The 24493-nt window shown below is 42.9% G+C and overlaps 1 protein-coding gene across 3 annotated transcripts in view; it reads left to right on the forward strand.

Annotated features, from left to right (window-relative positions):
- The window catches only part of LOC121321021 (transmembrane protein 131-like), a 79048-nt gene extending 55901 nt beyond the window's left edge, over positions 1-23147 (forward strand). For 2 of the 3 annotated variants that reach the window (XM_041259920.1, XM_041259922.1), the window contains 24 exons: positions 838-942; positions 1360-1446; positions 3827-3979; positions 4238-4313; positions 4416-4530; positions 5097-5235; positions 5578-5687; positions 5909-5975; positions 6862-7013; positions 7574-7716; positions 9335-9521; positions 10559-10744; positions 10931-11089; positions 12270-12859; positions 13404-13579; positions 14211-14344; positions 14631-14770; positions 16728-16883; positions 17163-17316; positions 18119-18240; positions 20568-20667; positions 20943-21046; positions 21311-21477; positions 22087-23147. In XM_041259920.1, the coding sequence (XP_041115854.1) occupies positions 838-942; positions 1360-1446; positions 3827-3979; positions 4238-4313; positions 4416-4530; positions 5097-5235; positions 5578-5687; positions 5909-5975; positions 6862-7013; positions 7574-7716; positions 9335-9521; positions 10559-10744; positions 10931-11089; positions 12270-12859; positions 13404-13579; positions 14211-14344; positions 14631-14770; positions 16728-16883; positions 17163-17316; positions 18119-18240; positions 20568-20667; positions 20943-21046; positions 21311-21477; positions 22087-22350 (3786 nt within the window). In that variant the 3' untranslated portion in view covers positions 22351-23147. The remainder of the gene's footprint in view (positions 1-837; positions 943-1359; positions 1447-3826; positions 3980-4237; positions 4314-4415; positions 4531-5096; positions 5236-5577; positions 5688-5908; positions 5976-6861; positions 7014-7573; positions 7717-9334; positions 9522-10558; positions 10745-10930; positions 11090-12269; positions 12860-13403; positions 13580-14210; positions 14345-14630; positions 14771-16727; positions 16884-17162; positions 17317-18118; positions 18241-20567; positions 20668-20942; positions 21047-21310; positions 21478-22086) is intronic. The other variant, XM_041259923.1, reaches the window with a different exon arrangement.
- Positions 23148-24493: the final 1346 nt, after the last annotated feature.

Raw genomic sequence — 24493 nt, forward strand, 5'->3', positions numbered from 1 at the left:
TTTCCATTCCTCGCAAGCTCACAGTTATGGGGGCTGCAGTTTTCTGCAGAACTTTGTCATTGCTGTGTTTGTGCAGAGGATTATCCTTGTTTTAATGTCAGATTATCTGCAAATCTGATTAGCTTAATGGTAAGAAATAGTATTTGTTTAGAACAATTAGTTTGATCCTGAAGCCTTCGCTAAACTGCACAGTAACACGGATCAAAATGCACGCTGACAGCAATTCCATTTCCTGCTGCCCAGGCGACACTTTGAAGCCGTTGAACTGAGTTTGCTTTCGCTCAGTCTTCTATTCATTTGCAAATCCAGTTCCAGCACCTGTGTTGGAATGCCAGTCACATTTGATGTTGGTTCAATTGAAAGAAAAAGAAATGCCGTGGTGACGAGATGATTCATAGGGTTACGCTGCTTTCCTTCAGCTGCTGCCTAGTGTATTGGCTTTTTATTGTTAATGAATGAACAGAAAAGTGCCAGGGATCTGTCTGACATGTAGGTACCTGACTTGCCTTGCACGGTATTGATAGAAACAATAATCTTTACAACAATGCTAAATACACAAGCCTCTTGTAAGTATTGACACACATGAATGTGTTTGCAATGCCTGTCACACATTTAGCACTATCCTGTGTAAAATGTGTTTGTTCATGCAGTGAGGAATGGCAAGCCTGCTAGCGCACTGATTCAGTGTTGAGCCCCAGTCACATTTGTGGGGTAGAATAAGCAAAGGCCACAGTGTTTAGCCTGCCTCCGTGCTGCAGTGCATGAATGTTGGGAATGATTTGTAGGTAAATCTTTAATGCTGGAGCATTTCAGCTAATGTGTCGATGATTTTCACAGGTAATACTGGCTTCAGGTTACTATGCAGTGTTCAGGGTCACACTCACTGCAAAGGAACTCGAAGGAACATATGATGGAGCAATACAAATTACAACAGATTACGAGGTAACGCATATATACAGTGTGTGAGTGGGTATGTGTGGTCATAGATAGGTATAGATGTGTTATTCTGTATTGTACTGTGTAGACACCATATGATCACAATGTGAATAATGAACCCATGAAGGGAAACCACAGCTGGGTTCATATGGAGTTCGAATTCAGATCTAATGTTTCGATCACTGAAACAGACAACGCTGTTGCAGTTGAAGACACAAACCAGGACTGAATCTGAAAATATGCTGCCGATTCCCGTATTGTGCCTTCATAAAAATGTCACGTAACCAGCTGGCATACAGAATGTTCAGTCGTGTTTTCATATGTACAGTAATGTATCAGTTGCCCCTGTTTTTATGGAGCAGTGTAATTAGAGTCAGGGTGTGTGCAGTGTACCTCAGCTGTGTTCTCCCTTCTCTATTACAGATATTAACAATACCAGTGAAAGCTGTTGTCGCTGTGGGCACACTAACCAGCTCACCCAAGCACATTGTTCTTCCAGCTTCCTTTCCGGTAAGAGAACAATGAATATTTTCATTTGGAAATTCAATATTTAATTTCGTAGGAATGGATGGAAGGATGAGTTAATAACAGCTGCTTGTAGATTGCATTTCTAAGGGTTGAAGTGATCTTGTCAGCTGAAGCTGATATATTGTATTTAGTTTGTTGGATATCTACCTGCGTGCAAATACTGGCAATGTTTACAACACACACGGGCAGCATGCTATACTACAGCATTGTTACTCCTGAAACTGCCCCAGTGTTTGACAGGGGGGCAGTTGTTCTCTCTCATCAGTCAGTGCAATGGTCCTTCAGTTGTTTTTGAGGCTACACAATAATATCACAGATGAGCAGGAAGGGTATTTAATTGAGCCGCACTTCAAACAGAAGGGTATTTAATTGAGCCGCACTTCAAACAGAATATAAATTATATAAGTATATATTATATTATATATACTATATATATATATATATATATATATATATATATATATATATATATATATATATATATATATATATATACACACACACACACACACACACACCCTCACACTCACATATACAGCTCTGCAAAAAATCAAGAGACCACTGCAAAATTATCAGTTTCTCTGGTTTTACTATTTATAGGTATGTGTTTGGGTAAAGTGAACATTTTTGTTTTATTCTATAAACTACTGACAACATTTCTCCCAAATTCCAAATAAAAATATTGTCATTTAGAGCATTTATTTGCAGAAAATGACAACTGGTCAAAATAACAAAAAAGATGCAGTGTTGTCAGACCTCGAATAATGCAAAGAAAATAAGTTCATATTCATTTTTAAACAACACAATACTAATGTTTTAACATAGGAAGAGTTCAGAAATCAATATTTGGTGGAATAACCCTGATTTTCAAGAACAGCTTTCATGCGTCTTGGCATGCTCTCCACCAGTCTTTCACATTGATGTTGGGTGACTTTATGCCACTCCTGCTTGAATTTTTGTGCCAGCTCGGCTTTGTTTGATGGCTTGTGACCATCCATCTTCCTCTTGATCACATTCCAGAGGTTTTCAGTGGGGTTCAGGTCTGGAGATTGGGCTGGCCATGACAGGGTCTTGATCTGGTGGTCCTCCATCCACACCTTGATTGACCTGGCTGTGTGGCATGGAGCATTGTCCTGCTGGAAAAACCAATCCTCAGAGTTGGGGAACATTGTCAGAGCAGAAGGAAGCAAGTTTTCTTCCAGGACAACCTTGTACTTGGCTTGATTCATGCGCCCTTCACAAAGACAAATCTGCCCGATTCCAGCCTTGCTGAAGCACCCCCAGATAAGTCAAATTTTCAGCTTTGCCCAACACCTGGTCGTCTAATGGTTAGATGGAGACCTGGAGAGGCCTACAAGCCACAGTGTCTCGTACCCACTGTGAAATGTGGTGGGGGATCGGTGATGATCTGGGGGTGCTTCAGCAAGGCTGGAATCGGGCAGCTTTGGCATGAATCAAGCCAAGTACAAGGTTGTCCTGGAAGAAAACTTGCTTTCTTCTGCTCTGACAATGTTCCCCAACTCTGAGGATTGGTTTTTCCAGCAGGACAATGCTCCATGCCACACAGCCATGGTCAGTCAAGGTGTGGATGGAGGACCACCCGATCAAGACCCTGTCATGGCCAGCCCCATCTCCAGACCTGAACCCCATTGAAAACCTCTGGAATGTGATCAAGAGGAAGATGGATGGTCACAAGCCATCAAACAAAGCTGAGCTGCTTGAATTGTTGTGCCAGGAGTGGCATAAAATCACCCAACAACAATGTGAAAGACTAGAGGAGAGCAAGCCAAGATGCATGAAAGCTGTACTTGAAAATCAGGGTTATTCCACCAAATATTGATTTCTGAACTCTTCCTAAGTTAAAACATTAGTATTGTGTTGTTTAAAAATGAATCTGAACTAATTTTCTTTGCATTATTCGAGGTCAAACAACACTGCATCTTTTTTGTTATTTTGACCAGTTGTCATTTTCTGCAAATAAATGCTCTAAATGACAATATTTTTATTTGGAATTTGGGAGAAATGTTGTCAGTAGTTTATAGAATAAAACAAAAATGTTCATTTTACCCAAACACATACCTATATATAGTGAAACCAGAGAAACTGATAATTTTGCAGTGGTCTCAGTTTTTTCCAGAGGTGTGTGTGTGTGTGTGTGTGTGTGTGTGTGTGTGTGTGTGTGTGTATATATATATATATACAGAGAGAGAGAGAGAGAGAAAGAGACAGCATCCAAACAGCCCAAACCATTTAACAAATGCTGGCTTATATCCTTTTGTGTGATCTGTGCTTTGTCTGTCTGTGGGAGGTCCGTGAAGGCACATGTGTGTACTAATATCAGTATTGCCTGTGTCTTTCTCAGGGGAAAATCGTTCATCAGAGTTTTAACATACAGAGTTCCTTCTCACAGAAGGTGAAACTACAGCACATCCATTCTGTCACAGAGGACGTGCGCTTTTACTACAAGCGTTTAAAGAGTAATAAGGACGAATTGGAACCAAGAAGGAAATCCAAGGTATGTTGCCTTATTTCCTCTCTTGCAGAATGTGTGCTTTACACTGATTTACTGTGCATGCTGTTGGGCCCTGCTTGGGTTGTTGCTGGTGGTGGGTGTTTGGGCATGTTTTTCTATTCAAGCTTGTGAGGCGTATAAGTCAATGCTTTTTTTGGATTGATCTGAAACTTTGCAAACGGTTTCGCAGGAGTGAGTAACAATATGGAGGACAGTTACAGATTTGTTAAACGATGCATTCTTTTTCCTTTTGTTTTTCAGGTAGCAAATATTTATTTTGATGCTAGATTACAATGTGGAGATCACTGTTATGCTGGATTACCTTTTTTATCTAAAGGTCAGTAACAGTGTTTTTTTTGTTATTGTTGGTGTGTGCGACTGCATGTGTGTTGAGTGCTGTGCCTGTCAAACAAATAAACAGTGAACTCTGTTATTCCAGGAGAATCTAAACCACACTGGCTGGCAATGCAACAAGATCTGTGGGATGCAGACGTGGACTTGTACCAGATTTTTCACAAGCGGTGGAGTGAATTGAAAGAGAACTCTGGGCACGAGTAAGTCTAATCTATGCTTATCAGAAGAGTCCTATAAAGAAACTCTGCCTGCAGCTTATTCAGTGTTGGGGAAGTTACTTTTAAAAAATAAGCCGCTACCAGTGACTTGAGCTCAATTGTAACTAGTTATAAGTAACGTATTGCTTGGGGAAAAATGTAACAACAGTAGTTACTGTTACAAATAGTCAGGCACAGTTTACACTGTACGGAGATACTGGTCAGGCTGCAGCTCAGTGTTTGCAGATCCAGTGATCCAACCCTTCGCTCCCTCCTCATTATAAAAAGTTTGCACTGTCAAAGCACTTTTGGATTTCCATGTATTCATTTGCCTTATTATTAAAAAAAAAAAAAAAAGTAACTAAAAGTACCTACATTCACAGTTACAAGCTAATGAAAAATTTAATCAGAAACAAGTAGTGTGTTACAGTACATGTAGTGTGTTACTCTATAACACTGGTTGCTGTGTTTGCTGTAAATAAACAGCTGTCTGAAGTTTACTTGCTTACAAATGTGTGAGTTTCTTGAAAGTCGGTCATTTTTGTGCTGCATTTTGCCCCCTCCCTCAGGGCTTATGCTGTGTTTGAGGTGGATACAGATCTTCAGAAGAATGTGGATGCCAGAGTTACAGCACAGATGATCTGGCCGTCAATAATCAACACTCCACGTCAAATCATGTTCCCTCTTACAAACACAAACAGCTCTTCTGTGAGTGCGTCCTTCTCTCAGCTGTTCAGTAGAATTCAGAATGTGGCTCCTGTGATGCTCTGCCAGTGTCATACATTCCAGAAGTCTAACCACTGCGGTACAGCTAAAGAAAGACTTTAAACTGAAGAAGCACAGCAAGTGCGTGGCGTGCAGTGTAATACATGTGCAGACTCCAGAAATGCTGTAATGGCTTCTCATTGCCACCTGTCTGGTGGGGAGCAGCCCAGTCCCCTCCCATGCAGTGTATTAAAACCACCGCTGTACTCGGAACATGTGGTTACAATGTGTGCGTGCTTCTTTGAGTTTCACCTGTGAAAACAACCCTTTGAAAATGTGTTTCAGGGGGAAGAAGTTGTTCTCTCAAACCCAGCGGACGTTCCTGTGTTTGTTCAGGTCCTTCCTTTATCCTTGTATCCAAGCCCTTCAGCTGTGGTGGAGCAGTTAGCAAAGCGGTAGTTATTAAAACACTTCATTTAAAGAGATTTCGGTGTGAAGCCATGTCCTTATTTTTATTTTTAGTGTTTCTTGCAAAATTTTATTTTTTTGTTTTGAATTTCTAAACAGAGACTAAGAGATTTGCTTGTTTTCTGCTATGGTCGGTTTTGAGCTAAATGATAACCATAGGAATTCTATTCTATTCTGTTGTATTTATTTGGAATTTTCTCATTTGTAGGCTCAATTTGGGGAAGCTTACAAACTTGGATACAAAGACATTGGAGTTCCAGATCCATAGAAACCAAGTAAGAAAGATGCAAGGTTGTGTTTGTTATTTGTTATCTCTGTAAAATACGCCTGTTTAAATCTTGAAAGCAGATAACAAGCCAGGAGTTTTAGGATGATAGGTGTTTTAATGAGAACTATGTCATCACATGACAGCTACACCTCTAAAGATAGGAGTTTTAATTGGAAACTACATCATTATCACATGACAGCTACATCTCTAAAGATAGGAATTTTAATGGGAAACTACATTATCACACGAGACACCTAAAGATAGGAATTTAGTGAGAACTACATCATTATCACATGACAGATATACCTTTAAAGTGCTGCTGCTTCTTTATTCCCAATATATTAATATTATCTGTGGGGTTTTTTTGTTTTGTTTTTAATTTAGTCATCACCAATTTTTTTCCCCAGTTTTCTCCCCAGTTTAGTATGCCCAATTATTATCTGTATCCTCGGCTCGCCGCTCGCAGCCTCCTTGCCAACTCGGGGAAATGGCGGCTGGAGCACGTGTCCTTCAAAACGTGCTGATGCCATTCCATCATTTTTCGCACTGCGGATCCAAAGCGGTGCAACCATATCTATAGTGCTGGAGGACAACACAGATCTTGTGACTCCACTGCAGAACCACAGACACCCTGTTGGCCACAGGGGTCGCCCGATTCTCCTGCCGACCTAAGCCCTCCCTACCCTGGCAGTGCTCAGCCAATTGTGCGCCGCCCCCTAGGAACTCCCAGTCAAGGTCGGCTGTGACATAGCCTGGACTCGAACCTGCAATCCCCAGGCTACAGGGCACTCTGGGAGTGCCTCTACTGGATGCGCCACTCGGGAGCCCCAATATTATCTGTGATATTAGTGGTACTGCTAAAAAAACAAAAAAACAATTTTTGTATTTTCCAGACGTCCTCAGTTAAAAGTAGCAGTGGGTTTGTGGAAGGACCTTCACGTCCCTCTGTTTACAACATGATCCTTCTGCCTGGGGAAATGAAATCCTTCACAGTAAAGTTTACTCCACTCCACAACAAGACTGTCTCTGCCTTCATTATTGTAAGGTAAATATCTGAGCTGTTTCTGCAGCATTGTTCTTTCCACCCTAGTATTACAGCATTGGTCTTTTAAACTTAAAATGCACACCCTTCATTCAATGAGTAGTTTTACCCCCCCCCCCCCCCCCCCCCCGTTCAATGAGTAGTTTTAATCCCCTCCTCCCCAGTTCAATGAGTAGTTTTAACCCCCCCCCCCCCTGGGGGAGGGAGGGTTTCAACCAAGTGGTTCAACAAGTAGTGGTTTGGGGGACCAATGTTCACTCATCAAAATGTACGCCTTGTTCAGTCAATTTCAAAGGTACTTTTCCTCGCATAAGAAACCATACATGTTGACTGGCCTTCTGTTGTACTTTTTGATCAAGCCTGAGTTCAAATCCTGGGTATTCTGAGATACTAACAATGTTTACAGAGGTGCATTATATCATGTTTACAGAGGTATGTTGTCACATGTGTATAGAGGTGCATTGTAACAATGTGTATAGTATTAGTGGTTTCTCATTGGCCTTTTGGTGAGCTTCCTTACATCACACTGTACATTTACATTGATTTTGTGTCTGTCCCCCAAGGAACAATCTGACAGTGCTGGACTCTGTAGTCGTTAGAGGGCAGGGAACCACAGAGAGCCTGAAGGTTGCTGGCAAGCCCCCTGGCTCTGGGAGTTACCTGCGGTTTAAAATGACAGAGTCTTTATTGAAAGACTGTTCTGATAGTAAGTATTGCATGTTGAGGGAAGTTGGGGTCTGGTAAAGCTGCTGTAAAGGGAGCGCACACATAATGTGGGTGTGTTTTCTGTTGCACTGCATATACGCTGTCCAGTACATCCTGCACCCAGAAGACAGGAAGTCTCCATATGGGTGTGTAACAGGGTGACATGACACAGAGCATTGGTGTTGATATGCCACACAGGTGCGCAGATTTAATTTAAAAACCAAACTAACACTAGGGTACTAGCGATGGTGGACCTAGTGCCACATTTAATAAAGAAATAAAAACAAAAGCTAAAAATAAAAGGTTGCCACACAAAGTGACAAGCGTTAGCCCCACTACAAGGAACGTCCCGCTCCAGGAACCTACTACACTATGGTAACCCTCTCTGTACTGTTTTGGGATCCCCATCCCCTAAGCTGACCTACTTCTGTTCTGTTGCTTCTGAAGTCCTGGCCTCCCAGTGACTCGAGGCTCTTCCGATGGTCCTGGCTGGGAGGAGCCTTCACAAGCACCGTCTTGCAGTTAAATGGTTCCGTGGTAGCAGTTCCTGCAGAGCGGACGCTCCCCGCTTCGATGTAAACAAACACAGCGCCCGTCTGTGTGTCAGTGGCATTGCAATCACCCCGAGCTGTACCCGAGCTGCTTTTTGAGCTCTGCGCAGCATCCCCAGGCACGCCCCTCAGCCAATCCGGACCTCCTGATCATCTTGGCTCAGGGCCAGCCTGCCACTCAGCTGGTTACTTAGCAACACGTCTCCGGCTGTGCGTCACTGCTGATTTATCACAGGGACACGCACTTGTGCAGGAACCAGCGACCCGACTCCCTGTCACAGGGTGTATTGGTTCTTAAGAAATGTAAATGCTGTAATAAGAACACAAGGTAGAAATGTTTTTGTACAATACAGTTATTGCATGCTAGTTATTTTACAGTTCAGTGAATTGTCTTGCTATTATTATTATTACTAGAACAACCTCTCTCTGGGTAGATTTTAAACAAAACAGAGGCATGAGGTTGATATTTCCACAGAAAACACAGAGCCAAGCTGTTAATATTCCCACAGAAAACACAGCCAAGGTGTTAACATTAACACAGAAAACACGCTCCCAATGCAAAGAGGTTCTACCCAGGCCAGTTTCTACAATTGGTTGCTTCTGACCTCTCCAGAATATGCAGTATGGGTCCAATACAGCCTCCAATAAATAAATAAATAAATAGTCTAGAATATCTTGAACTGCTATGTAATGGTAGTCTTACATGTAAGCTTTAGCATTCACATTGAGTGTAGAAGGAAGCAAAGTATAGAAATCTCTAATTCTGCACAGTGATGGAGTCACATCTCCATTAGAAGATGCTGTGTAGAGCAGCCCATTAGAAGATGCTGTGTAGAGCAGCCCATTAGAAGATGCTGTGTAGAGCAGCCCATTAGAAGATGCTGTGTAGAGCAGCCCATTAGAAGATGCTGTGTAGAGCAGCCCATTGGAAGATGCTGTGTAGAGCAGTGCATTAGAAGATGGATGGAGCTTCTCTGGTGCTGGTTGAACGGGTCCCAGGATCTGCTACGATTACCTGTCTGCTCTCTCAAGAAGAATAACCTACATGTGTTTTGTTTTTATTCTTAGAAGTCAAATCAAAGGAGCCAAACTTTACTCTAAGAAGAACATTTAAAGTTGAAAACATGGGCCAACTTCCAGTTTTTATCAAATCGCCAGAAATCAGTGGATATGCATGTGAAGGATACGGATTTAAAGTTGTCAACTGTCAAGAATTTGCACTTAAACCAAATGCTTCAAGAGACATTGTCATAATGTAAGTGATTCATTCTTTATTGTGGGGGGGGGGGGGGGGGGTTGAATTGAAAATTGGGCAATAAAGGACAATCTATACATGTACATGTGTGCCTTTACATTACAATATGCAGTCAGAATTTCAATGTTTTGATCTAACTCTCCCATGTATGTCATTATAAATACACACTGCATGGTATTACACTAATGTAACAGGCAAAGTCCAAACTTGCACTCGCCTGTTCCAGGATAGCAGAAGCTAACGAGCATGTCATCCACACTCAGCTGAATACCCAGCCACAGTGTTACTAATATAGCCACACTCGGCTGAATACCCAGCCACAGTGTTACTAATATAGCCACACTCAGCTGAATACCCAGCCACAGTGTTACTAATATAGCCACACTCGGCTGAATACCCAGCCACAGTGTTACTAATATAGCCACATTCAGCTGTAATACCCAGCCACAGTGTTACTAATATAGCCACACTCGGCTGAATACCCAGCCACAGTGCTACTAATATAGCCACACTCAGCTGAATACCCAGCCACAGTGTTACTAATATAGCCACACTCGGCTGAATACCCAGCCACAGTGTTACTAATATAGCCACACTCGGCTGAATACCCAGCCACAGTGTTACTAATATAGCCACACTCGGCTGAATACCCAGCCACAGTGTTACTAATATAGCCACACTCAGCTGTAATACCCAGCCACATTGTTACTAATATAGCCACACTCAGCTGAATACCCAGCCACAGTGTTACTAATATAGCCACACTCAGCTGAATACCCAGCTACAGTGTTACTAATATAGCCACACTCAGCTGTAATACCCAGCCACAGCATTACTAATATATCTAAAAGCAAATTGACATTAAAGCAAATAGCCCATGGCGTTCTCCAGTCTGAGTGCAATTTCTAAGACTTCTTAGAATATTGTTGCCTTGGTAAATGTGACTTGACATTATGTTTTCATCCAATATAATAAAGCTGCTTGAAGTAACTTGCAGGTTTGTGAGTTTTTAATAATGCACATTTTCTTTTCTCCAGGTTTACACCAGATTTCACTGCCTCAAGAATCCTTCGTGAACTGAAGCTCATTACAGCAGGAGGCTCTGAGTTTGTGTTTGTTCTGAACGCATCACTTCCTTATCACATGCTCGCTGCGTGTGCTGAAGCCCTGCCCAGGCCGAGCTGGGAGCTCAATGTGTACATAATCATCTCCCTGGTAATGAGGTACGGAGCTGGGCAGAGGCTGCTCTGCACTCTTACCTTCAATTCACATTGAAGTACTTTTGTCTTGTTTTGCTTGTTTTTGATTGTGCTAAACTTCAGGTTTAAAAATAATAAATAAATGAGCTCCACAAAGAATACATATTGAGTGGCTCTGTTCAAATATATATATTTTTTTTCAATTTACAGTTCCATGTTCCTTTTAGTGATCGCAACGGCGTACTTAGAAGCACAAGGAATATGGGAGCCATTTCAGAGACGTCTGTCTATTGAAGCATCCAACCCTTCTTTTGATTTTGGAAGGCCATTTGATCTCAGGAGAATTGTAGGAATTTCATCCGATGGAAAGTAAGTTGATCACAGCCAACTAAACAGTCACTAGCGCCAGCCAATCAAACAGCAGTCATTAGCACCAGCCAGCCAATCAAACAGCTTTTGCAACAGGCAACCATTCCTTTGTTGAAATGTTGAACGTACAGCACAGGAATCAAGAGTGTGTGCAAGTTATACAATATGTTGGCCTGACACAATTGTTAATGTAACTGAAATCACATTCCACCAACAAAAAAAAAAAAGTTTATCCACATATCGGAGCTTAAAAATATTTTAACATTGAACAGTATCCCAGAGAGGTAGAGTCAGCAGTGTTTTGGATATTTATTTTCTTACATCACTGATTGTGCTTTGATCAGTATTTGCCGGCATCTGTTTAGATTCCAGGTCCAGTACTTTGTATTTATAGTAAACCTCGCTTTCAGTTATCATGTTGGTGCTGCAATGTTAAAGAGCAACTTGGTATGCATGTGACAGATCACGTCTCGTTTAGATGCAGTTTGTACGGATCACGTCTCGTTTAGATGCAGTTTGTACGGATCACGTCTCGTTTAGATGCAGTTTGTACGGATCACGTCTCGTTTAGATGCAGTTTGTACGGATCACGTCTCGTTTAGATGCAGTTTGTACGGATCACGTCTCGTTTAGATGCAGTTTGTACGGATCACTTCCTGTCACCAGGATTTGATGACTAGAATTGAATGTGATGTGTTACATGATTCTAAACAACAGGAAGAATGCTAGTTTCTATGTTGGAATGTTAGAATTTAGTTAGGATATTTCATGGAAAGGGTAGTGAACCATTGGAACAAGCTGCTGGACAGAGTTGTTGAAGCAGTGACTATCGGTTCCTTCAAGAAAGACCGGATGCTGTCATGAACAATACTGCATAACCCTCTCTGACCATAATAAGACCTTTAGCCAGCCTGGAGGGCAGTCCGTTTAGCCACATATTCCCAGAGGGTTTATTTCTCCTACTAACCTGATTTAGGGGGTTTTGTTTTTACTCTCCTGAAAGCTAATGGACCACACTGGCACCAGAGTGAGCAAGCTAGCACAGGTGGGGTGAATGTCCTTTTCTCGTTCTTGAATTTATTCTGCTCTTATGACTGAGTTCATACGTGCAAGTTGCTCTTAAGCAAGTCCTAGTTCTGTTTTTAAATTCATGGGTGTATTTTCCCTTTTGTGTTTGTAGCTTGAATGAATATGGAGACTCGAACCCCAGCTCGAGAGTAGTGTGTGGAGCAGGCGGTGGGGGCGCCTCCAGGTCCAGTGCCTGGACCCACAGGCAGTGCAGCACACAGGCCCCTCTGCACAACCATAGAAACCCAGGGGACTGTGAAGCTCTCAAATCAAGGACCAGTTCCAGTAATGTCAGCAGGACTTATATGCAAGCAGCCTCAATGCAGTCTGCCAGCAGTAAAGCAGGCAGCCCTGCTTCAGAGACACATCCTGCCCTGTATCAGAATACAAACAGAAAGCTTCGGACTGCCAGGCAGCAGCACCAAGCACAGCAGCAGCAGCTGCAGCAGCAACCGGCTCCCAGCCTCCAAGAGCAGCAGCCGCAGCAACCAGCAGCGCTTGAACAGCAAGAGCAGCAGCCTGAAAGCTCTCCAAAACCCCCAGTAACACAGCCAGAGAGCAGCACAGCCAGGCACACCTCCGAGGACTTGGATTACACCAGCCTCCTGGAAGCCATGGACAGAGACCTGGAGCGGCCAGAGTCGCTGCCGCCCCCTGATGTGTTGCAAGAGCTGCCCTCGTCCCCAGCAGCACAGGGCAAAGGTGCAGTGACTTCACCCTGACTTCTTTTAATGTTGTAGAAGTCAGCCATTCTTACATTGAATTGGCTTTGACAACCAATCATATTGCTTTAAGCGCTTTGATTCTACAGATTATTCTGTGCTTGCCCTTGTAAACAGCTGTATTCTATGATTCTCTTAATCAAGCTCTTTTACAGGTAGTGTCCAGTGATTTTCTGAACTGTTTCAGCACCTCATTGTTTTTAACCTCAGGCTATATAAATGGTGCAATCTTTTACACAATTCAATTTTCCAGCCCATTTGATCTTCTGACGTACAAGAGACTATGTACCGGTTATGCTTTTGATATTGTTCACATTTCTAGTTTACGATGGCGTGCAGGTTTTCACAGTGTGGTTATTAAAGCGCCTGGCAATTCATTAATGGATTTAGTAGTTCAAGAACATAAAGCTGTGAGTTAAGTGATTGAAGGAATACATTGTTTGAAATAAGAAGCAGTTTAAACAGCAGTAAGTGATTCAGCTGGCCCCTTGATTTCTAAATCTTGTTGTATTTGACACTTGTAGTAAAAGGAAAACTTCAGCGTAAAACGAAGGCTCAGAAAAAACGTGAAGAAAAGGAGAGAATAACAAAGGCAGGGCCACAGGAAGATGAATTAAAAGACTCTCTGGCAGATAATGACGACAGCTCTTCAACCACCACTGAAACATCGAACCCGGACGCAGAAGCAAGTGGAAAAGAGGTTACAGGGGCTTCTGTTTTCGTTAGGTTTTTCATCACAAATTGTAAAATCTTTGTGCTGGTACCCAGTGGAGGAATGAACATGCAACTGTCAATACCATCACATGTACAACTTCCTGAACATGCAACTGTCAATACCATCACATGTACAACTTCCTGAACATGCAACTGTCAATACCATCACATGTACAACTTCCTGAACATGCAACTGTCAATACCATCACATGTACAACTTCCTGAACATGCAACTGTCAATACCATCACATGTACAACTTCCTGAACATGCAACTGTCAATACCATCACATGTACAACTTCCTGAATAGCCCAGACTTGAACCAACGATGTGCACACTATAGGGCGCATCTTGTACTCGCGCAGAGCGCCTTTACTGGATGCGCCACTCGGGAGCCCCTATACCTGCTGTTTTATTGAAGTCTAAAGTATGCCTTGGTTTAATCTGGTGGCTCTTTCTCTTATCTGCAGTGATCACATTGCGGCTCTGTGTTGCACGTGTGGTTTAATTATCCAGCTGCAGCTTTACAAATAAAATAGATGCCTTTTTTAATCCAAGTCTATTGCCTGCATGATCAGTTGATGAACTCGTCTTAATTGGCTGTTTCACTTTCAACAGGAGCTCGAGAAAAAGAAAGTCGGACCATTCACTTTTAATAAAGAAAGAGAAGACTATCATCTATTTCACATAAAACTCCAGAACAAGAAACTAATTAATACAAAGAAGGAAAACCAAACCAATGCCAAATCCAGGTGATTTAGTCTTTATTATTATTATAATTATTTAGTTATTTATTATTATTTAGTTTATTTTAGCAGGCGACTTAGAGACTAGGGTGTGTAAACTATGCATCAGCTGCTAAGTCACTTACAGACCTCTCTCCTGAAAGACGGAGCACAAGGAGGCTGAGTGACTTGCTCAGGGTCACACGGAGTAGGTGGCTGAGCTGGGATTTGAACCGGGGACCTTGTGGCTTTGTTTTCATACAGTGCTGATAATCTGTTTGATTGCCCATGTGTTTCATTGTTTACTTCATAGTTGTTTGGAGTTGCCATATACAACCCCCCTGGAAAACAAGCAGCGCAAGAGCTTCACATTGAAAACACTGATGCAGCAGCAGCTGCCTCCGCCGCCTCGAACAGGGGGCCCCAAGATGAGACATCTACACAAACAGAGAGGTGCTTATTTTATAACCATTTTAGAATGAACGCTTTTCATAGATCGAGTAGGTTACAATTCAGTGAACAAAAACAGAGTTGCATCAAGTAATCATATCCACCTACATATACTAATGTTAAGATGCGGTAAATAAGTCATGATATTCAAATGTAAATTAATACTTTTGTTAGACTTTATCATTCTATAGACCAGAATTATTCCTGGTTTAAAGGGCATATCATATGCAGGCAGGCTTGAATAATTGAGTCTATTCAGTCTTGAACAAAGATGACTACGCAACGATCTGAATGTCGACTCAAGGAACTTTTTCGACATGAAAAAAAGAAACCAGGGCCAGTGGTCACAAATGGAGATTAGATGAAGGGGCATTCAGAACAGAAAATAGGAAGTACTTTTTTACACAGAGAATTGTGAGGGTCTGGAACCAACTCCCCAGTAATGTTGTTGAAGTTGACACCCTGGGGTCCTTCAAGAAGCTGCTTGATGAGATTCTGGGATCAATAAGCTACTAACAAGCAAACGAGCTGGATGGGCCAAATGGGGCCTCCTCTTGTTTGTAAACTTTCTTATGTTCAAATACATTTTACTAGCTTTAGCTGCAGCAAAGTCCTTTAACAAATCTGAGTATTCTTGGCAACTTCAGTCACATTTGACAGTGTGTCCAAATTTGACAGTGTTTTTTGAGTCAGCGTTGAGTGCAAATATGTCTTGATGAATTCCAGCCTGGAAAAGCTGTTCTCCCCAGAAGCACCTGTCACTGGAATGGTCTGCCGGCTCCTCTGTTTCCATGCATGTACTGCAGCGTTTTCATAGGGCTCATACTGGCAAGGTGGCAACGGGGCAGTTGTATGTGTTACATGCTACACAATGTATTGTGGTTTGTTCTTTTTTCTGCTCTATACTGTACAGTGCTTTGCAATTACGTTTGTATAAGTAGCGCTATATAAATGCAATAAGTAAGTAAATAGGGAATTTTATATGTGGGTAGATGTATTATTATTCCATTCTGGATAAAAAAAACTAATTAAAATGATACAGTATTAGAAACAATTGTGATGTGTGTGTTTGTCTATCGCTGTATCTGTATATCTGCCTCTCTGTCTATCTGTCTGTTTATCTAAAAAATCTATCTCTCAATCTCTCTATCATCTATCAGTAATATCTTAACACCAAAGTTGCTGTATTAAGAAACCTAAGACAGCAGATGGAAGTAGCCCAAACATTTGACATGTTAACCAAGCAATATCTCGTCAATTCAGCTATATTGAATTGTATTAATGGATTAGATTTACATTAGCTGCAACAAGTAATTTTTGTTTTGACAGAAATCCTTGATTTATGTGCATGTAACCAAAGCAGGAGCATTTTTTAATCAACACAATGTGTTTGTAAACTAGCAAGCTTAACTTTCGCAGTAAATGAAGAGGCTTGTGAACATGACTCGCTATTTTACAGTGTATTGTTAGTGGTCCAGTGTTTCCCACATACCTTTTTGACTTGCTGAACAAAGATGTAATTGACAACTGTGTAGAAGTGCTCTGCGACATGTTTGTTAGCATGCTCGACACAAACCTCCTCTCCTGTGTGTGTGGAGGAGTGTGGGCAGGTCATGTGAGTAGTCAAGATCCAGTGAGAAACTATCATCTATGGTTGTTAAGGAATTAAAAAAAATAAAAATAAATAAAAATAAAAAAAAAATTTAATGTTGCTGGCTCTATTTAAGGTACCGCAGAGTTGCAGCCCTGGGTGTTTTGCGCACACTAACAAACATCAAATCTCGCGGCACGTTCAATCTCACGACAGTCCGGTTGAGCGCGGGCCCCCAGGGTGAGGTTCCTAGGCGGCCGCCTTGCTTGCCTTGCCTTAAGGCCAGACCTGAAGACATGCATGTGTGTAGAAACAAAAATCTCAGGACATCAGATGCCTCTAAAACAGTTGGACGTTTATTCTTTCCAGCCTCCTGTGGAAAGTTTGAAGATTGCAGACCAACTGCAGCAAAATTCCTTTCCAACAGTTGTGTTCAGGAGCTGGGAAACAGCAGCAGCTCAGAGGGGGAAAAGGACTCTCCTCCACCAGAATGGGATTTCGTTCCGCTTCATAAAGCCGGCAGCTGTAAGTACAACCTGAGCCGTGACGGGGCCAGTGTACAGAGCAGGAATGTGCTCAAGGATTGATCAATGGCTGCCTTGAAAAATGAAATTAGTGAAGGTCATATTTCCAGTTATGGGTCAGAAGCAGGCTTTATTAAACCCATTGCTGATGAATGTGGTGGTGTTGTCTTGTGGAAATGTACAGAATGTATATGTTTATATACGTTAGATGCCTGTCTCGGGAGGAGAAGCTGACACATCGCTGCATGTATATGTGTTTGCTTGTTTGTTTTTTTTAAAGCCGCAGACAGCCTTCACCAGATCTCCATGCAGACCATGAATGCTGATGCTTTTCTAAAAAGGCCAGTTTCCTCCATGTCAGGAACTTCATCCCCGCCCCTGACAACATTGAACTTCTCCCGTGGCTCCTACAGCAGCATTGTCAATGCCAGCAGGTGAGCCTGTCTCTCTGTTCCCTCAGTGTCATGTGATCAAGGGCCCCCATCAGAAGACTGCAGTGTGTCTCTGTGCCCTGTGTCAGGGACTGTCATGTGATTAAGGGGGCGTATCACTGTTGTCAGGGGTGTCATGTGATCAAGGGGGTGTGTCTGTCTGCCCAGTCAGCAACATGGACTCTGAAAGGATGGCCATGTATATAGTTCATTGTTTTTCCTCAGTGAAACCTGCTTGGGTTTGTGATGACATAGCATGCATAACATGTATCTATTATCTGTTATTGCAGTTTAGGCTTGTAGGATTAATACAACCCCCCAGTAAATGAGATTCATTTCAGTTTTGAATGGGGCTGATTTTAGCAGCTTCCACAAATGTACAGAAACCAAAGGTGATAGCCAGGTTCCCTTGACAGCAGTGGCATGACAAGAGCGCTCGTGACAGCATTTCAAATGCAAACTGCGCCGACGGCAGAGTTCCGCTCGTCAGGAGTGCGGAGCTATAAAGTTGGAATGGTTTTACTCCAAAGCAGATCTGCTGTCAGTTGTGGTTCGCGCCCCCCGCCTCCCCAGTGTAAACACTCCTGTGGTCACCTGACCTGTTATGTGGAGTATCCAATAAAAATGCACAATTCTGTGGCCAATTTGATTTAACCCGTCACATCTCAGAAGCACTTAGATACATACTTCATGTCTTCCACAACTAATTTCTCCCTTTTCATAATCGGATGCACCTTCCCCCTTGAACTGTGTCACCAGGGATGCTTTATTCTAAATGGTATTATTATATTTTCCTGTCTTGCAGTGAGAATTCTGTGAAGATGACAAATGGAACCAAACCCAAGTTAACAAAATCCACTTCTTTGCCGGGCAAAAACGGGAACCCGACCTTTGCAGCTGTAGCTGCTGGGTATGACAAGAGTCCAGGTAACACACTGTGCTGCGAGTCTCTATAGAGTGCAGGTAACACTGTGCTGTGAGTGCAGGTAGCACACTGTGCTGTGAGTCTGTAGTGTGCAGGTAGCACACTGTGCTGTGAGTCTCTAGAGAGTGCAGGTAGCACACTGTGCTGTGAGTCTCTAGAGAGTGCAGGTAGCACACTGTGCTGTGAGTCTCTAGAGAGTGCAGGTAGCACACTGTGCTGTGAGTCTGTAGAGAGTGCAGGTAGCACACTGTGCTGTGAGTCTCTAGAGAGTGCAGGTAGCACACTGTGCTGTGAGTGCAGGTAGCACACTGTGCTGTGAGTCTCTAGAGAGTGCAGGTAGCACACTGTGCTGTGAGTCTCTAGAGAGTGCAGGTAACACACTGTGCTGTGAGTCTCTATAGAGTGCAGGTAGCACACTGTGCTGTGAGTCTCTAGAGAGTGCAGGTAACACACTGTGCTGTGAGTCTCTAAGAGTGCAGGTAACACACTGTGCTGTGAGTCTCTATAGAGTGCAGGTAGCACACTGTGCTGTGAGTCTGTAGTGTGCAGGTAGCACACTGTGCTGTGAGTCTCTAGAGAGTGCAGGTAGCACACTGTGCTGTGAGTCTCTAGAGAGTGCAGGTAGCACACTGTGCTGTGAGTCTCTAGAGAGTGCAGGTAGCACACTGTGCTGTGAGTCTCTAGAGAGTGCAGGTAGCACACTGTGCTGTGAGTCTCTAGAGAGTGCAGGTAGCACACTGTGCTGTGAGTCTCTATAGAGTGCAGGTAGCACACTGTGCTGTGAGTCTGTAGTGTGCAGGTAGCACACTGTGCTGTGAGTCTCTAGAGAGTGCAGGTAACACACTGTGCTGCGAGTCTCTATAGTGCAGGTAACACTGTGCTGTGAGTCTGTAGTGTGCAGGTAGCACACTGTGCTGTGAGTCTGTAGTGTGCAGGTAGCACACTGTGCTGTGAGTCTGTAGAGAGTGCAGGTAGCACACTGTGCTGTGAGTCTGTAGAGAGTGCAGGTAACACTGTGCTGTGAGTCTGTAGAGAGTGCAGGTAGCACACTGTGCTGTGAGTCTGTAGAGAGTGCAGGTAGCACACTGTGCTGTGAGTCTGTAGTGTGCAGGTAACACACTGTGCTGTGAGTCTCTATAGAGTGCAGGTAGCACACTGTGCTGTGAGTCTGTAGTGTGCAGGTAACACACTGTGCTGTGAGTCTGTAGAGTGTGCAGGTAGCACACTGTGCTGTGAGTCTGTAGTGTGCAGGTAGCACACTGTGCTGTGAGTCTGTAGTGTGCAGGTAGCACACTGTGCTGTGAGTCTGTAGTGTGCAGGTAACACTGTGCTGTGAGTCTGTAGTGTGCAGGTAACACTGTGCTGTGAGTCTGTAGTGTGCAGGTAGCACACTGTGCTGTGAGTCTGTAGAGAGTGCAGGTAACACTGTGCTGTGAGTCTGTAGAGAGTGCAGGTAGCACACTGTGCTGTGAGTCTGTAGTGTGCAGGTAGCACACTGTGCTGTGAGTCTGTAGTGTGCAGGTAACACTGTGCTGTGAGTCTGTAGTGTGTGTGCAGGTAGCACACTGTGCTGTGAGTCTGTAGTGTGCAGGTAGCACACTGTGCTGTGAGTCTATAGAGTGCAGGTAGCACACTGTGCTGTGAGTCTGTAGTGTGCAGGTAACACACTGTGCTGTGAGTCTGTAGTGTGCAGGTAGCACACTGTGCTGTGAGTCTGTAGAGAGTGCAGGTAACACTGTGCTGTGAGTGCAGGTAGCACACTGTGCTGTGAGTCTGTAGTGTGCAGGTAGCACACTGTGCTGTGAGTCTGTAGTGTGCAGGTAGCACACTGTGCTGTGAGTCTCTAGAGAGTGCAGGTAGCACTGTCCTGTGAGTCTGTAGTGTGCAGGTAGCACACTGTACTGTGAGTCTGTAGAGAGTGCAGGTAACACTGTGCTCTGAGTCTGTAGAGTGTGCAGGTAGTACTGTCCTGTGAGTCTGTAGTGTGCAGGTAGCACACTGTGCTGCGAGTCTGTAGAGAGTGCAGGTAGCACACTGTGCTGCGAGTCTGTAGAGAGTGCAGGTAACACTGTGCTGTGAGTCTGTAGAGAGTGCAGGTAGCACACTGTGCTGTGAGTCTGTAGAGAGTGCAGGTAGCACACTGTGCTGTGAGTCTGTAGAGAGTGCAGGTAGCACACTGTGCTGCGAGTCTGTAGAGTGTGCAGGTAGCACTGTCCTGTGAGTCTCTATAGAGTGCAGGTAACACGCTGTGCTGCGAGTCTTTAAGCCAGCATGTTTAGTGGACAGGGATTTCTTTCTTTCTTTTAAACTGTCTGCAATGTGTTTGCAGGGGGCAGCGGTCCCTCCAAGGGTTCATCCAGTAAGAGAGACACCCCTGGCAGTGTGACCGTTCCCAACGCGCCGTCCTTTGAGGGTGATGGTTCTGACAGGTAAGAGAAACTACAGCCAATCCTGGATCTGCTTCCATTGTTTTATACAGTCAGTACCATCCTACAGTTTGTACTGTGCCTCGTGGGAGGCGGGGGAGACTTACTGTCTTGCTAATGGAATAGAAATCCAATGTGTACCAAGCTGTGTGCTTTGTATCCAGATAGGATCACACATTTGCCTCACCCTGTTGAAGTCTCTGAACAATGTGTTTATTCTGACTTCATATTCTGATTTGATTGTTTCTTCAATAATATATTTTACATTTTTGAAATAGTTCTGCTTTATGGAGTCCCATCGACAACTCCAACAGCCCAAACAACTTTGCACTGAACCCTTTCTCAGCTTTCGGATCCAGCAACTCCTTCAACCTAACTGGAGGTGAGCTCTGGGACTTATACTGGGAGAGAGAAGGGGTGCATGTAGAGTTAAGAACAATAAAGAATATTATTATTATTATTATTATTATTATTATTATTATTATTATTATTAATAATAATCAGTAGTTCATTGAAGCAGTTCTCTCTGATCCTGTGTTTAGTCTGTGTTACGACTGATCCTGTGTTTAGTCTGCGTTGCGACTCTGTGATCCTGTGTTTAGTCTGCGTTACGACTCTGTGATCCTGTGTACTTGTTTTTAATCAGAGGTGTTTAGTGGGATTGGGTTTCCCAAGCCCTACAGCAGTCCAGAAGCACAGCAGACCTGGCTTGGATACACCCCCGTGCCTGTGGCCTCCATATGGGACCCTCCAGCCAGTGATCGTCTGCCTGTCTGGTCACCCAGCTCGGGCTCCTCCACAGCCCCAACAGCAGTAAGCCTGCCTTCTTCAAGAACATTACTATTGTATATGGCATCCAGGGAGGGTCATGAGGCTCCCATTGTATAGCAGTGTGATCCATGCTTGTATTTACTGTGAGTTTAATAACACTCACCTGAGCTAGTAACCTATACACACTGGGACTGATCAAGCTCATAGTAAAACCTGGGGTGGGTGAAACTGCTCTGCAATAGGAGTATTATTTCCATCCCACATGAAGTCTTAACTTTTGGGTTTGACCTTCTGACTCCATGTTTAGGGAACACTCAGCAGCTGTGAAATCATTGAAAAACAAGAGTGTTGGATGAACACATTTTCTGCTGAGACAAACCATGACTGATCTTTGAAATTACACACACGTTACAGCAGTAATAAAGGCGTTACAGCATAAATACAGTCAGTAGCATTCACTCTTCAAGAATGCATCACTGTTTAAAATTCTATCAACACACACAACACATGCTTTGATTCATTTCTGTTTTCTTTTTTTTTTTGGGGGGGTGGGTATTTATTGATAAAATAGTGTGGTCTTCTAATAGACTTTTGCTGTCCTATTATTAAAATATTTAGCTGTTGTAAAACTCTATTTAAATGTGTTTGCAGTCAATCCTTGGCAATGGCAGCACCCTCTGGTCTTCAAGCACTCCATTCAGCCACTCCATCTGGTCCACGAGTGTGGAAAGTGGCCTTCCCTTCTCCACTACTTCTGAACCCATCGGAAGCAACAGCAGCAGTGCTGCCCCCCCCTCGAACCCTGACATGGGCCGGACCTACAACCCCTGGAGCATGTGGCGCCCCACACTGGGCCGGAGGAGCTCCGAACCCTGGCCCAACAACGGCAGCTCTGCCCCTGACAGCGGAGACTAGGGGCTCCCACTCTGCCCCTCACTTCAAAACAGGCCGCGCAAATTCAACACCTTCTTTATTTTAAATGTACAATTTCTTCGCTATAACAAATAACTATTAATGCTTCCTGCCAGAAAATGACGACTCAAAACTGGTTCGATAGCCCCTCCAGTCTAACCGTTCTGGTGATAAAATAAATATTTGCTGTTGTTACTACTTTAACAGATGAGGCTGGTTCTTTTCACTCATTTTTAAATGTAACTTTAGCAACCCCAACTTAAAACAATTACAAAAATTAAATTATGTAGTAATAATAATAATATAATAATAATAATAATAATAATAATGTTTCCCTTATAGGGATGTTCTGTATATGATAAAGTTTCCCTTTAAAATTAATAATGATTTTATGGAATCTGGTCATTTTTAAGGGGGGAGAGGGGAATATTAGAATATGTTCTTGAAACAAGCACTTTGTGTAAAGATAATCGATTCAGAGAGTCTTGGTTTAGGGTTGCAATGATGTGTTGGGCATATTGGCTCTGGATTTGAAGCTGTTCATGGGTAAACTTGAATTCTGGGTAGCGTGGTTGTTAAGAGTGATCTGTCTGGCTGGATTGACCATGTTGCCAGTCTTTGTATTGTCATCTTCGTGTGCTTGGGGCTTTGTGTGTCTGCTGCCTCGGTGCATTTTAACAGGTTGCACTGAAGTATTCCTGGACCTCTTGAAGGACTGAAGGGATTGGGTGATTTCTCATTAAAAGGACAACTCTGGGTTGGACTTTTTAAATTAAATAAATGTTTTGAAAAAAAAAAAACGATTTCCTCTTTAATTGTTAAATTTCCTATTTGTACTAGTAAGGTTGTGTTTTTTTCATGGTTTTCACAATTTCAGTGCAGTATACTTATTGCCGTCTAATATATAGTTAGTTCCTTGTGCAAATTCCAATTTCCCATAGTTTTATCTCTTAAATAAATGCAGCAAACATTTGCCTGATTGACACACTGCCTGTACACTGCATTAGGAACCTGGCAGCCAGTTTAGTGTGCTTCCTGATTGACACACTGCTTCTTACACTGCATTAGGAACCTGGCAGCCAGTTTAGTGTGCTTCCTGATTGACACACTGCTTGTTACACTGCATTAGGAACCTGGCAGCCAGTTTAATGTGCTTCCTGATTGACACACTGCCTGTTACACTGCATTAGGAACCTGGCAGCCAGTTTAATGTGCTTCCTGATTGACACACTGCCTGTACACTGGATTAGGAACCTGGCAGCCAGTTTAGTGTGCTTCCTGATTGACACACTGCTTGTTACACTGCATTAGGAACCTGGCAGCCAGTTTAGTTTGCTTCCTGATTGACACACTGCTTGTTACACTGCATTAGGAACCTGGCAGCCAGTTTAGTTTGCTTCCAGTAAATGAGTGAGCACACACTGCATAGAGCAGCACGATTTCTTTCAAATGTCTTCAAGGAAAAAGACACCAGTTGCATCAAAGATGTAAAATATTTCTGCTAAAGATCACTCTGTCCAGTACAAGGGGACATTTCATGTGTTATTTATCTATTTGTTTTCACTTTTGATAATTTACTAATGGTGAAAATATAATGTCTTTTAAAATATTCTACAATTTAGCATGTACTGTTTTTCAGGTGTGCATTTAAATATGCAACAGTGTTATATATTTTCTATTTTGATACATATTTGATCATGAAATACCTTGAAATAATTATTATTTTTAGTTATTTCAAGATGTTTATTTAATGTGAACAAAAATACAGCCCTAAGTAGCAGCTTCCTTGTAGTACTGAGCCTCAGTGTGTTCATAGTTTGAAAATGTTTAGAACTGTGTGTGTTTGAGGTCAGCTGAACTGAAAAGTGGAAACTCTTTTTTTAAGAACATAGAAGTTTACAAAAGAGAGGAGGCCAATTCTGTAAAGATGTGGTTCTGTCTTCTGATTGTAGTCATGAGATTGGTCTGTATTCTTAACCTTGTGGCTGTTGAATGAAGTATTAGTGAAAGTGCTGAAGCTGCATTCAGATCCCTGGCTTGTCAGACCCACCTTGTCTTGTAATGGCAGAGTCCCACCTGAACAGCCTGCTTTTACAGCACTGACTCAGTCCATGGGTCTGAGGGTACACTGAACTAATACTGATTC

Source organism: Polyodon spathula, chromosome 9, assembly GCF_017654505.1.
Source record: "Polyodon spathula isolate WHYD16114869_AA chromosome 9, ASM1765450v1, whole genome shotgun sequence".
Classification (NCBI taxonomy): domain Eukaryota; kingdom Metazoa; phylum Chordata; class Actinopteri; order Acipenseriformes; family Polyodontidae; genus Polyodon; species Polyodon spathula.